General features: G+C 46.9%; 1 protein-coding gene across 2 annotated transcripts in view; it reads right to left on the reverse strand.

Moving 5' to 3' along the window:
- BORA (BORA aurora kinase A activator) overlaps positions 1-15,442 on the reverse strand; it is a 335,860-nt gene that overhangs the window by 12,098 nt on the left and 308,320 nt on the right. Inside the window, exon 12 of one of the 2 annotated variants that reach the window (XM_069205288.1) lies at positions 6,329-6,497. The exons of the other annotated variant lie outside the window; for it this stretch is intronic. Within the exon in view, the coding sequence (XP_069061389.1) occupies positions 6,329-6,497 (169 nt within the window). The remainder of the gene's footprint in view (positions 1-6,328; positions 6,498-15,442) is intronic. 2 annotated transcript variants of the gene reach the window in all.

A 15,442-nucleotide genomic window follows, 5' to 3' on the forward strand; every position in this document is an offset into this window, starting at 1 on the left:
GGGAGGTTACTTAGCTGTGCCATAGAAACATTCCAGAATGGGATTAGGTAACAAAACAAGTGTAATATCGGACTGCATATTGGCGAGATGCTCTCAGCCAGTTAAACAACTAATTTGAGCAAGATTTTTTTTTAAATGCAGAATAGTGAGGGAAGGTTATTAAATAGGACCTTTTCTTTTTTTTGCACCAACTAACTCTTGTGCAGTATACATACCCTGTACCAAGGTTGGCATACTCCAGACTGTTTGAAGGGCTGTCTTAGGGTTGCGAAACAGCAGGCTAGACTCTTAAAGTTTAAGTGATTGCACACTCAAACTTGCATGTTTTAAGCTGCCTGCCCTGATTTGGATCACTATATGTATTTTCTTTTTACAGCTTACATGCTAAGATTACTGTTTACACCTTCGATTGCTTCCTGTCTCAGGAAGCTCCCTCCCACTATACTCCTAAAACTCTGAATAAACAGAATTGTAGTTCAGCCCGCTTGATTACTGTCAGCTTGAGTCCTCGTTTCTTTCTTCAGAGTGTCCCACTTCTTACCTTCCATCTTCTGCATGCTTTCTATTTCTGCGCATAGTCTCCTCTCAATCTCTCTTATTGTATTTCTGCAAAAGGGTTGACACCTCGTTTCACAGATTACAACCTCTCCTTCTTTAAAACCCTATCCTTGCAACTAGACATTACCTAATGTCCACTAGAGTATGTATCTCACCAACCAGTCACTTGAAACCACACAGTCCCCACTAATGGTCACATCTAATTGGTATAGATATAAGCAATTGCAAAGTAACTGGAGTAAAAACATTCAATGTTTTTTTTCTTAAGCACAACTAATTGCAATAACCAATATTTAAACACCGGCTTAATCACTAACCTTGGGTAGCATGCTACTCATCATAAAGAACTTCAATGCCTTCTCAGGAGTAGTAAGCACTGTATAAATGAAATTACAATAGCCTAAGATCCGCCAGAACCAACAGACTAGTCCCATCCACAATTGCAGGGATCTCAATATAATTTGCACCAGTAAATATTTTACTCAGGTTTATATTCATTGCATTATAGGTCGTGCACTCTTGCATTCATAAGGGAAAGAACAAAACTAAAAGTCCCAGAATGTAAAGAATATAAACAAGCATCAATGCCTAAGTGGAAATTTGAGTGCTCTGCTGTTGAACATTTTAGAAAGCACTTGAGACTTTTGTGGATGAAGGCCACTTATAAAATTTCTACAAATCGCTGAATTGTACATGCAAAGATTTTCTTAATGTGCATGCCTTTAAGACAAAGTGCTTTGCTTTCAAACAATGACATGCTTTAATGCCCCATACGACCACTGCTTACATGTATGTGTTATACTTGAAGGAATCACAGGTTCAACTTGACCGCCACAGTAGAATGCCCAGCAGCCCTGGCCATTAAAGTACTGCTCTAGAAACTGCACAAGAAAATACATCCAGGGAAGTCACTTTGGTCTTCACTAGACCACCAGCATCAACAGTCTGTGGTGCGACAGCAAAATAAGTCAGCTTGAGGGTCTATACTCACTGCTTCGGGACTTGGGGTGAGGGTGTAAAGAAAGAGACCAAGCTAGTGGAAAACAACTATCGAGTAGAAGCAGACACTCTATTTAGAAAATGCAATACCTCAGCCCAACTATAAATGAGGCTGTAAGAAAGGGAAGGTCATTGTGGCTCAGATGTTAGGACTTAGCTGCCAGACGATTATTGGCGAACATACCCATACCTCCCTGCACCTTCAGTGAATCATCGCCTAAGCACCTCTCTTCGTCCAATTCTGAGCACACTGAAAAAAGACAAGCAATACCTAGATAAAAGCTACTGCAATTTGATTGGAATGCAGGGAGGAAGGCCGGGCAGCCTACATCCGAATGTCCCTGATCAATGACAGAATAAAGTGGATATGCTCACTGGATTTCTTATTTTGTGATACTGCACCTAAAAGCACAGTAATGGACGCAACTTCGCAGTCCTGACTTCACTCAAAACAGTAGGTATGGTAGCAGCTCTCTTCATGCTGGCTTGCAGGCCAGTTTCCAAGTTTATGGCACATAATCTCTTTCACTTCTGCCCACTGACAGTGATTGTGTCAGCACCACAAATTCCTGCGATAGACCTAGATGCCCAAACTCAGAGTGAAGGAGCCATGCTGAGATATTGAGACAATGGATCATAACGAAGATGCTTGCATCCCTGCTCATGAATCTGTAAGCTGCTGCTATCTGAAAATGCGGTTGAAATGACACAGTAGCTCTAGGGTCCATGTCTGCTGTTACCAATTTGGAACTGTAAGAGTAATTTGACAAGAAACATGAAGTCACAGTGCACATTATGGAACTGTCTTTCCCATCCTGTGGTCAACGCGCCTCCATGGATTTAGGATCCAAGCATCAGGAGGCAAAGCCAAACCATATTTTCTTTCTCCTAGTCATAAAGAAATGCATTCTTGAAAATCTTCATTAATTGAACAGGTCAACCACCTGCTAAATCCAACTCCCAATTATCTGACTCTGTTCTCAGCCTGTTAAGTTTCCCTGTGCTGAAGTTCTCAAATTCTAGCAGGTTTTGAACAGTCATTGCTATTTGGCACCCAGCATCCTCCGGTCTTCAGCATTAGAGGATATGGTTAATGAGTAGGCTAATCTCCCACTACTAATGCCCACCCCATTCCAGAATATAGAACATGATATTTTTCTTTATAAGATCCACCTTTTTTGCGGCTTTTGCCTAGAATGTTCTTAATGTGTACTGTATCACACATAATTCAAGCAACCTAATGTGCAGCTTCTTCTGTTTCGGATCATAGTTGCTGCTTGAATGTGAGTCAAAGTCTGTCCCACCTATTCCCTCCAGGTAAGCATCTGAAACTACTGTAATCTCTGGCAGCAAAGTATGAACTGTTTCAATGGGTCAGAAAAAGTGATAGGGAACGTCTGGGGTATGTACTGGGGAAATTCAGTTTTGGAAATATGTTCCTAAAGAGGTTTAACATTTTATACTACATTGGATTCTGTAATCCCTGTATAAAGGCCAGTATCTAATTTCTTTATAATCAGCGGTTTGTGACACACCCAGTTGCTGATTATAAAGAAAAGATGGCAGAACTCAAATATTATAAGTTATTGTAGTTGAGTGATGATGTCACAATGCCTCTTGCCAAAGCCAACAGCCGAGTTGAAAGGCAGATCAGATCGGGTCGGGTCATGGAGCACAACTGAAGCAGCTGTCTAAAGCAACAAAAACTGCTTTTCTTTATTTTGCTCTATTTTCTTTTTTCGCTTATGACGACAAGCAGAGACAAAATGTTTATTTTTTGCACTCCTTAGATAGTTAGAGAAAAGCTAGAATCTTTCTGCATGTTTCTTCACATTCCAAGCCAGTGCAGTTCAGAATAAAACAATTAAACTGTTTTTAATATCTGTTTGCACCAAATTACTAACAGGTTACTGATGTATTTAATTTTGTTCTACATGATTTGTTTGTATTCTTCGTATTTGCAAACATGATCTCTCTTTCATTTGAAAGGGCTACACACCACAGTTTTAAGTGGTTTGATGGCAATAATGAAGCCAACCAACAGTAAGCAATGGACGGGCATTAAGCCCCATTTAACAAAATGTTTAGCAAGTGTCCTCATACGCCCCGTTTCAGGTAAGACCTAAAAAGGACCATTCCTAAAGAACACCGATTTCTAAGCTAACTAGGGATGAGGGCTCGGTTCTAAATAGCTTGCTTGCATTAAAAAAAACAGACCTTGTTAGAGAAATAAAGTGAGTGTTTCTACAAAGACTCTGGGAAGATATCTTACATCTGCAGTACTACAAGTAAAATCCGTGGTGCTATGAGTCACAAAGCTTGCAATACTATGTGCTACACTGCTGGAAGACTAGTACTTGGAAGGGTCAGTTTGTAATATGCTGGAGGCTCAGATCAAAGGGAAGCCATGTATACCCCTGGATGTTATGTCCATTACCACTGCAACATCCTAGAACACAAGAGGTGCTCTCAGGTACGTAAAGAATCCAGGGTCTCAGGCAGGTGGTTGGGTGATGTATAACAGCAAAGGAATCACTATTTACAAGGGTACAGGTCTTAGACAATACCTATGTTCTATGTAAACACTACATAAGCTTTACAGCAGCACTTTAAAAAACATCCGTAGTTCAAGCACACACACACACACACACACACACACATATAAAAAACATCGTTTTTCCAACACTATTATGGCCCAATTGACATAAGCATTAATCATTAAAATAATGAGAAAATAGAAAAGTAATGGGCAGCGAATTCCTAAACTTACAAATAAAGATTGTATCACCCACGACAATGTTGAACTAAAATAGACAGGATGATCATAGAACAACTGCCTGGAGATGCTGTAAAAGCAGTTACCTGTAGCAGGCCAACAATACAGGTATACTGATCCGAATTAAAGCTAAAGGAGAAGGCTAAATAGAAGAATGTGATAAATTGCTGGAAAAGTTTCTCACCTAATAAAGAGACACAAACTAGTATCCCATAGAAATTGGAACTTTCCATAATGTGGTGACACAAGGTTAACAGCACGCCATAATAGATCACTGTTGCTCTCTGTAGTCAAGAACATGGATGAAAATTCTCAACAGGTGTAAATAAAGATAACACTTTACACAGGGAATGTGTTTACCATAGGAATTCCTTTCCCATAACTGCACATGAAAATCTAATTCTAAAAATGAACATGCTTGGTATCAAAGGCAAAAGCTATATAGGATAGCCTTAATCAGAGACTAACAAGAATTAACCCTTATCTGAAAGACTTGGTTCCAACAGTGAGGCATTCATAATAACGCAATGCATGGCATAGTGAGGAGGGAGAAGCCCTCATTGGCTAGTTGTCCATTGATATACAGAGGTAATCCCCTGCCTTCCAAAGGTACCACACGCAGACCAGAACCGCTCCCTGACCTTGTTAAAGACCCAAGGTCAGAAACGGCAAAAGGTGGCATTCTGCACTGGAAGAGAAAGGATCTGGACCACAAACTCCAGAGCTGCCCTACGAAAATATGCAAACAGAAAAAAGTCATATTTGCTAGCCTATCTCATTAGGTGACAGGCTACTAGTTGTGAGCCACTGTTACAGCCTACCAATTCAGCCAAGTAATTCAGTTGTATTTAGTGACATATTTGCATCAAACTCCCCAAGAGGTCACAGCAGGTTCCCAGAGCATATAAAAAGTAACCTTCAACCTTCTGAAAGTCTTGAAGTGGTTTGAAATGCATGCTGCTCACATGGTGCAGGAGTGGCTAACAATACTACATTCTGTGCTTCTTTTTCCTTCTGTGGTGGTTGCTTGTGCTCCCATCAGAAAGGAACCTGTCCTGGCAGTTCGTGCTGGACTGTTACTATTAGAGCAAGACCAAATCTGATCTGCGTATGGAATGTATCTTTCTAAAGTGCCATAGTGCGTGAAGCAATAATGGTCTGGAGTGCAACTCAGAGAGGTTGCGATTGGCTGAGATTAATTCTAGCAATCGTACCATCTCCTTGTTGTTTGCTGCAACCAAGTGATTCTGGGGGCATGATCAGACAGGACACCTTATGGAATCTTCAAAGTGTCAGTTCCCACTCTAGTGACAGTTAAGTATATGAGCACCACAACAATTTTTTTTTATTTTTATTAAAAGGTGTTATTAAGGGCATGGTTCTAGATCAACGTAGTTTGCCAAGACCTATTTAAAATGGTTGCTTCTTAAATTTAAATGCTGCCTCTGAAATCATTTTCAAATCTAAAATCATATAAAGGTATGTTGAAGCATTTCATATATGAGACGACATCGACTATGGCATTATAGCCCTCTGTGGACGGCTTTACCAGTGGTTAAAGACTCTAAACTCGATTTATAAACTCGAGTTATAGGCCTGCCTAAGCTACAGTAGACAGGGTATTACAAGGAAAACGGCCTTTAACAACCGGTAGAGCCAAATGCAGAAGTGCTAGAACATTTCACACACCGAGGGTAAGATGTTCTAATTGTAAAAGTGAGAGACAGACAACTACTGGAATGTTGGAGCTATGGTCCGTTTCAGCCATAAATTGGCCCGCAGACACTCCATGGTTTTGAATCAAGCTCCGAACATTACAATGCTCTAATGTTTTAAGTATTAGCGTGAATCAAACGATGTTGAAATTTTGTTTATTACAATTGCAGAACAATGGCCCAACTAAAATTTCAGTCTAATAAATGTCAATTTACGTGCATGATCGTCACAACTGTACATTTTGGGGAATACTCGATGTCACATTTAACAAATACATACCATTTTTGTTAAATTTGTAAAACGGAAGCTCGCTGGTAGATTTCCAGACTGAAATGTTGTAATTATTTTGGTTGCATGGCTTCAACGTCGTTGGTTTATGAGGATGTATGATATTTTCTAGCGACTGCATCTCCACGACCTGATTATTGCCCTCAAATGCAGGAAACTCCTGAGTGTAAATAAACAGTATTGTCAATTAAGATAGCAAAATAGATTTTGTGTAAATCCTCAAAGTTAAAGTAAAGCTGGCTATCCTCTTGTGAAAGGTCAAAGAACCAATCTGAAGGGAGATAAGGTCACCTGGTCCAACCCATCCTCATTTACCAATTTATACATAAGGCCACAAAATGCCTTACTTGGTCTCCATTCTTTATTTGGTCCTCCCCCAATATGGTAATTTGTGCGTGGAGAGACTGAAAGATGTGCTCGCACTGATACAGAGATTGGATCATTGGAGCCACAGATAGAGGTGCCTAATGTTATTCATCTACATCCACTTCATGCCCTTATGTTGCAATTCTGGGAACATGTGTCGAATTTAGCACTCCAGGAAGTAGAATCTACAGATCAAATGACAAATAAGGTCTTAAGTTGCCAGAGTAGAAATGCCAATTCACCCTGGCTTTTATAACAACATTCTATTGGTGTGTAAGGTAAGGTGGGTAGGCCCTCTGAAAAAATACCTTATTATGAACTGCATAATTGTGAACTTTAGACCGGGCCCTGCCAAGCATTATCCTTCCAGTATTGCAGCAACATACTATTGCACGTTTTGTGATTATCACACTTGGTGGGTGGTGAGGGGGGCTGATACAACAATCAAACTGAGGCTTAGTGCATCCAGACCCAGTAAGGCTTTTGTCTGTTTTTTTTTATTTTAACTGTCACCTGAGGTTAGTTATGAGGAATTTCGAGATAGGTTGAAGCCATTTTTTATATATTTTTTTTTTGATAAAGAGATTTTATTAAATTTAGCATAGAACAAATATAAATACAGTACAACATGAAGCCAACGGGCCTCAAAACAATAATGGTCCAGTCCTCGGTCCCTGCCGCTTTCATTACTAATGTTACTCACCCTCCCCTCTTAAAGGCCCGCTACATCCTCCCATTTCCCCCATATCTTCTTGTGTTTGTGTAAGCAACCTCTGACCTCGTACACAAGTTTCTCTCGCTGCGCACACCAATCCACTCCCCGTCTCCACTTAGCCAGTGCCGGAGCCACCCTGGCCTTCCAGTCTGCCATTATGTCCCTTTTGGCCACCAGACATGCCACCCCTAAGAAGGACCGATCTGCTCTTCGTAGCTCTGTATCTCCCATCACCCCGAGAAGTAGGGGCAATGGCGACCTCTTTACCTCCTTCTGTAGGGACTCAGATATCTCTTGCACCACCCTTTCCCAATAGGCCACTATAATCGGGCATGTCCATACCATGTGGTAGAAATCCGCTGTATGATACCTGCAGCGGGGACATTCCGCTGTGGGGCGGAGGCCTGCCTTATGTAACATAGCGGGTGTGAGGTATGCGGCGTGAAGGAAATAGGATTGTATTAAACGGAAGCGTGTGGCCATTGTCAGGGAGCGTGGGGCCATCAGTGCTTCTGTCCAGTCCGCCTCCTCCATGGGTCCCACCCAACTCTCCCACCTATGGCGAAGCTCTCTCAGGGGTCCCCCAGTGGCGGTGATTAAGGTGCGGTAAATCTGAGAAACCCCTCCCCTTCCCAGAACTCCCATCAGTGCCTTGGCTTCCATGGGGCTGTGCTCGGGTATGCTGTCTCCTGTCTGTAGGTGGACTAGTAGGGCATGACGTAGTTGGAGATATCGGTGGAATTGTGTTTTATTTAAGGAATATTGTTTCTGGAGGTCTTGAAAAGATCGTATATGTGTCCCTCTCCAAATATCTCCCAGTGTGGAGATCCCTATGGTGTCCCATTTCTGGAAGCCCTCCAGATCTGCTACATGTATCAGCTGCTTCCCCTGCCATAGCGGGGTTTGTTGGGTTAGGCGTCCCCACCACCCCGTCACTTTCTGGGCTGTACGCCATCCCAGAAGTACCATTTTGGTCACATCTGGAGTATCCCGGGGTATCGGGCTCCCGTAGAGCCTGTCAAGGATCTGTGGGTAGCCCATCGTCTGCAATTCTAGTTGATATGCGGGGTCTGTCCATCCACCTCCCATCCAGTCATTAATTACAAGTATGTGCATCGCTAGATAATAGTATTGAATATTCGACATACCCAGTCCACCCTCATAAACATCCCTCTGACAGGTTTTTAGCGACAGTCTTGTACGTGAGCCACTCCATATGAATTGGCGTGCTAAAGAGTCCATCTCCCTGAACCATCTCACGGGGAAGGGATGTGGAAAATTCTGCAGGAGGTATAAGATCCTGGGGAGAATCATCATCTTGTACAGCGCTATTCTACCAAGTAGATTCAGGGGGAGGGTCCTCCAGCGCAGAAGGTCAGTTTTGATTTTCTTTGATAGCGGCGTGACATTGAGTTCCCACGCTAGCTCGGGGAGAAGTGAGATATGTATCCCGAGATATTTAAAGCTGTTTCTCCGTATCAGGATATTCCGTTGCCAATCTATACATTCGTGCGAGCGATGAAGGGGGATCAGTAAAGATTTGGCAGGGTTCAGGGTCAGCCCTGAGGCTTCTGCGAAAAGTCTAAGGATCTCTAGAACGCGTGGGCCGCTTTTGGGTGGATTGGAGATATACAGGAGCACATCATCTGCGTACAAAGCTACCCTGTCTTCCGAGCCAGAGGGCCAGTGCCAGCCCTCGATCAGTGGGTCGCCTCTCATTAGTATCGCCAGTGGCTCTATCACTAGTGCGAAGAGCAGGGGAGATAACGGGCATCCCTGTCGAGTCCCACGACCAATGGGGATTGGGTCGGAGACTACTCCGTTCACCCTGATTCGAGCCGTCGGATTAGAGTGTAGGAGTTTCACCAGTCCCCGGAATTTAGGTCCGAGCCCGTTTTTATATAAGACTTGATTGAGGAAGGACCAGTCTACCGTATCAAAGGCTTTTTCGAAGTCGAGTAAAAGCAGTGCCAACTGCGTATGCGATAGCACTTTGCGGTGCGCCAAAGCAAGGTGTAATCGTCTGATGCAGTGCCTTGTGCTACGAGTGGGCATAAAACCACACTGGTCAGGGTGCACCAGCGTGGGCATTACCTCCCTCAGTCTGGAAGCAAGGATCGAAGAGAGTACCTTGACTTCCACATTTAGGAGCGAGATAGGCCGGTACGCTGAACATTGTCGCAATGGGGGTTGAGTTTTGGGGATCACCACAATAGTGGCTTGATCAATCTCTGTTGGGAAGCGGCCTTGATTTTCCGCTTCTTCGTACATGCTGAGCAGGTGGGGACCCAGAATATCGCTACATTTACTATAAAATTCCGCTGGAAAGCCGTCGGGACCTGGTGTTTTGCCTGATGCCAGTCCCGATATTGCGCTGCAGACTTCCTCAAGACCGATGGCCTCGTCCAGTCTGTCTCTCGCCTCTGGAGTTACCCCGAGAAGGGTAATCTCATTTAGTAGGGGGGACTCTCTCTCAACAGCAGGGCGTGGATGCCTGGCGTATAGACGGGTGTAGTAAGAGGCGAAGCTATGTGCGATTTCCACTGCTGTTTTGACAAGGGTGCCTGAGTCATCTAAGATCTCCGGTATAATACTGTTAGCCATGGGACGGGTGGCCAGCCAATGCAGTAGTTTCCCGTTTTTATCCCCCCATCCATAAATTCGGCTTGCTGAGGCTCTCCACATGTGCTTGGCCGAATCTAGCATTATATGTTTAATATCTTCTCTTACCCTGGTCAGTTTCCTCATGTTCGTGGCCGATGCCAAGTTTATATGTTGGCGTTCGAGTCTCCGGGCCTTGTTCTCTAGCTCGGTGATTTGGGAATTATGATCTCGTTCACGGGACCGGAGAATGCTTCTGGCATGTCCTCTAATAGTGGCCTTGCAAGCAGCCCATAGCATTCCTGGGGATCGAACCGAGCCTTCATTTAATTCGAAATATTGGTCGAGGTGCTACCTGATCTCTTGGGTGTATTCTGTATCTTGTAAGTGCCACGCGTTCAAGCGCCACATAGGCCGTCTGGTAGGGTCTGCTCTACCCAGCCGGATCCGTATTGGCGCATGATCGGAGACCCCCCGTGGAAGAATCTCAGCCCCTGCTACTTTTAAGAAATCTAGGGCGGGCATAAACACCAGGTCTATTCTGGATTGCGTCTGGTGGGCTGCCGAGGTATGTGTGTACTGGCGCTCCCTGGGATGCCAGGTGCGCCACACCTCACACAAGCCCAGGCTTTCCGCCCAACTACTTAGGGCTGAGGCCCGCTTGGATCTATGTATGGTAGCTTCCCCAGAAATGTCCAGCCTTGGGTCAAGGACCGCGTTAAAGTCACCTCCCAGCAGGGTAGTTCCTTCGGGTAATCCTGAGGTTACTCGGTGGAGCGAAAGTAAGAAGGAGTCGTGATTTGCTGGGGGCGCATAAGCGCACACCAAGTTTAGCGGTTGTCCGTGAAGAGTCCCCGTGACCACCATGAATCTACCTTGTGAGTCAGATTGCGTGGAAGAGATTACCATGGGCAGAGATCGGTGGAGCAGAATGGCCACTCCTCTAGAGCCTCTGGAAAACCCTGCGTGATATACCCTATCGTATCCTCCTCTCGCAAGCATAGGGCATCTGGACCCAAGAAGATGGGTCTCTTGTAGTAAAACTACTGCGGGGGAATACCTGCGGAGGGTGTTAAATACTGCAGATCTTTTGATCTTGTCTAACAGGCCGTTTACATTCCAGGAGAGGACCTGGGTTACTGAGGGCCAAGCGTGAGGTATGACACTGTTGGGCATGTTTGGATGTGCGGGAGCAAGCCCAGGGATGACCGTTTCGGACATGACCATAAAATTTTAAATCTACAAACCAGGCTAACCAACTTGTCGCCTCCTAAACCTAACTTAAACTTCTCCTCCCCCCTAAACTCCCCCCCTCCCCATACTACCCCCCCGGAAGCATCTGTCGCCCATGTACCCAACCAAAACCAGACAGCCAGTAAAACTGTCATTGGGGTGGAGTGGTGGACCCCTCCTTTCTTTCGGATCAGTTGCAATTAGTAGTCACAAAACAAGCGTTCCACACCATACTCTAGGAAGCCCCCGGAGACATCAATGTTAATCTCGCTAGGGGTCGCCTGAGAGGGTCAGGCGAAGCCCGAATCCCCTTACGTCTCACGCAGGGGTCCCACATCTCCTGTCAGCCGAGTACTGGAGACTGACTCAATCGCCCATCCTCGGCGGGTTGGGACGGTGTTTGGGACACCGGAAGAGTCTCAGTGTTAGATTTAGTATGAGGACCAGAGTCCCGGGCTGCTTCGTCCTCTGCAGGAGCGATCGTGTCTTTCTGTCTGCCTCTCCGGGATCTGGTGCGCCGCCTGCTCCTCCGGGGCCCCTCTGATGGTGAGGGCCCGACATATGGGGTTCTTCCAGTGGTCCCGGAGGGACCCTTTCGGGCTCCAATGCCCTCCTCCGTCAGCCAGTCCCAAGCTTCCTCCGGGGAATCAAAAAAGTAAGCTTTCCCAGCCATGAGGACTTTGAGGCGAGCGGGGAAAAGGAGCATGTACGAGAGCTGCATTGCCCTTAGTTTTTGCTTAACCTGTTCGTACGACCTACGGCGGGTCTGGACTTCTCTGGTGTAGTCCGGGAAAATTAGGATTTTGTGGTTTTCCCACTGCGTACCATCTTGCCGCCTCGCTTCCCTGAGGATATTGTCTCTGTCCTTAAAGTTAAGGAATCGCGCGATCATCGGGCGCTTCGGACCGCCCGGAGGTGGGCGAGGCGCGAGCGCCCTGTGGGCTCTTTCAATTGCAAACAAGGGCGAGAGGGATTGGTCAGGCATCCAAGATTTGATCCACGTCTCCAGGAATTCGGCGGCCTTATCCTCCTCTATGCCCTCCGGGAAACCTATGAAGCGTAGGTTGTTGCACCTGGCCCGGTTTTCCGCATCTTCTGCACGACGGTGAAGCTCGCCGGTTCGGGACTGCAGCTGGGCTACTTTGGCTTTGAGGTCGGACAAATCGGTTTCGGTTTGGGAGACTCTGGTTTCCATTTCCGTAATTCGGGTTACAGCATTTCTAAGGTCCTGTCTGATGAGGCCCACGTCCACTCGCACCTCACCGATTTTCGTTTCCACGGCTATCTGCGATGATTGAATAGCTTGGAGAATGGCACTCACCCCATCAGGGGTTGAACCCCCACCAGCCACTTCTCCCCCTCCTCGTTGGCCCGTCGCAGTCGTGAACTGGTCGATTTTTTGTTGGGAGGGCGGAGGTTGTTTGTTCGTTTTATCCTTCCCCATCGTGGCACTTGAGGCGGGCGTCAGGTGGGCCACCCCTTTCTTAACGTGGTTTCAAGCCTGAGAATTTAGTGCGTTGCTAAGTACCATGGACTGTGGGGGGGTTCGCTGTGTCTGATCACGTAAGGATGGCCGGCGATGACACCGTTGGCCCCTTCTTTTCAGCTCCCTTCCTCGCTCTCTCCACCAGTTGGGGGGGACCCGTCCGAGACCCAGACCCAGGTCTCTCCACCTTAAGGGCTCTGCGCCTCCATTGTAGGCCTCGCGCCGTCGCGATCGCGCTCTCGATCTCTCGGGTCGTTCCGACCAGGGCCTAAAGTCAACCAAGCACGACCCGGAACCCAGGATATCCACTTGCCTCAAGGTGTTGCCTTCCACCGCTCAACTCGCAGTCCAGATGTTGCCGCAGTCCAGCTCGCTCGATTCACTTCCCTGCCCCCCCCGGGGCACCCCTCTGCTTTTCAGCTGGGTCCTGGTCCTCAGCACGCCATCAAATTTAAATTCTCCCCAGCAGGGGGATCTCGGGGGCCAGGGCCTCCGCCACGGCCCCAGCCCGGCACCGCAAGCCGCCCAGGCGGTCAGGGAGGGCTCCCGGTCCTCCGGGTCACACTCGCGCCGCCGCTCACCCCGCGTCCTCCTCTACGACAGGAGGGGGCGGGGGGGTGCCGGCGCCCCCGCGGCAGGGATCCATCCCCGGGGCGCGCCCCAGCCCTCACCGGGCCTCTCGCCTCCAAATTTAAATTCCCCCCAGCAGGAGGATCCCGGGGGCCAGGGCCTCCGCCACTGCCCCAGCCCGGCACCGCAAGCCGCCCAGGCGGTCAGGGAGGGCTCCCGGTCCTCCGGGTCACACTCTCGATTTGCGCGCCGGTGCGGCGCCGCTCACCCCGCGCCCTCCTCCACGACAGGAAGGGGGGGGCCACCGGCGCCCCCGCGGCAGGGATCCACCCGCGGGGCGCGCCCCAGCTCTCACCAGGCCTCTCGCCGCCCCTCGACCCGCGGCAGACGACTTCGTCGGGGCCCCAAAGCCCACCTCAGATCCGCCGGGCACAACTCGCAGCGGCCGCCATCTTGAGCTCCTCTTCACGGGAGCAGCCGGGTCATCGTATGAGGGTGAGCCGCCGGCTTTTCATCAATTCGTCCCGCCAGACTTCTCTACAGGTCCCCGGGACACCGGGGCGCCATGTATAGCGCTTTCCGCTCCCTTGGACCACGGTAATTAAGGGCGGATGACGGAGGGGTCCAGAGCACTCTCAAAGTGCGACCGCCATCTTGACGCCCGAAGCCACGCCCCGGTTGAAGCCATTTTTAGGTCAGGTGTTTTGTTACCACCTTTCAGACTGACCATGTTACACGGATTAATGCATGATTGCCGATATACTTCAGCGTGGGCGAATTACTTTTTTGTTTTGTCTGTGCTCCATGGCTGCCATGAAACTCACAGCGCAAATTTGTTCAGCGGTATTGGAGCTGCTGTTCGCATTGTTTACACTATTACCTATTTAGTGTAATTTCATTTCTGCTTTTGCCTTATATTTGTGTAATCTGTAGGTTACTGGATTACCTCCTGAGATAATGCATGGTAAATATGTATGTATTTGTTTTTTTATTAGCTCTAGCGCTTTCAGGCACATCGGAAAGTATTTTCTTTCCAGGTCCTGAAGTGTGTTGAAAGCACCGCCATGCCCGGGCAAGCTGTAGGTGGGTGTCACTGTGTCCAGTGTGAGAAATGTCATCTGTGGATTCTGGAGCAGGGGATAGGGAGCGGGGACAAAAAGGGTCAGCAGGACACATAGCAGAGACCTCAAGTGACTTCATGGTCGAGATTTGACACGGAGGCAGAAATACAAAGCTGTTCTCTAGAAAGAACATTAACCACCAGAGTTATTTTGAAATCTTTACATTAGATGCACTCTAAACAGAAAAATGACACAAATGGGGGAAAAACAGCTGTAAGCGAACTGAAGGGCCTGGGAGTGGCTGAACATGGAATATAGAGCCCCGATATAGCTTTAAAATTAGGCTGCCTCAGTAATTAGAGCTTTAACATTTATATGCAGCAACCGTGTTACTGCATCACGATTTTAAGCTATTTTCTGCTTTGAAGATTTTTTGGGGGGCCTCCAGGAAAAATGAGTTATTTGTCTGAGCGCAATATTACAATTTTACTGAACTCCTTAATAAATACCTTTGAATTTGTGCAAGGCGGTCGCTTCCAAACTCTGTGCAGGTAGCCAACCCAGCTCATAAGCTTTAGCTGCAGTCAGTGATGAAAACAGTCAGATAAGGTGCTGAAATCCTGGCTTTGCCGTGCTTTTACCATGATACACTACTATTCAAGAAAGCATTCCAACTGTAATATCGTAAAGGCGGAAGCCAGCCCTTGGAGTGGTATTCGTAGAGCTGTCCAGCTCCCTAGTTCAAAACATGATTAGCTCATTTAGTTTATGTTTCTGCTTTGCATTCTGGGGCTTGTAGTTTTATTATTATAACACAATACAAGCTGGAAACCAGCCCTTGAGTGGTATTCATAGACTTGTCCAGCTCTCTAGTTCGATGCGGGTGTTGCTTATTTAGTTTATGTTTCTGCTTTCCATTCTGGGACTTATAAGAATAAAACTACAACATGATACAAGCTGCAAATATAAAGCAGAAACCTGACTAGACGAACTACACACGTTTGAGTCTGTGAAACCTGAGCTGTATGTGCAAGTATTTATAAAACTATCCTCGAGGAGAGCTTACACTTGAT

The sequence above is a fragment of the Pleurodeles waltl genome, chromosome 8 (assembly GCF_031143425.1).
Source record: "Pleurodeles waltl isolate 20211129_DDA chromosome 8, aPleWal1.hap1.20221129, whole genome shotgun sequence".
Lineage (NCBI taxonomy): Eukaryota > Metazoa > Chordata > Amphibia > Caudata > Salamandridae > Pleurodeles > Pleurodeles waltl.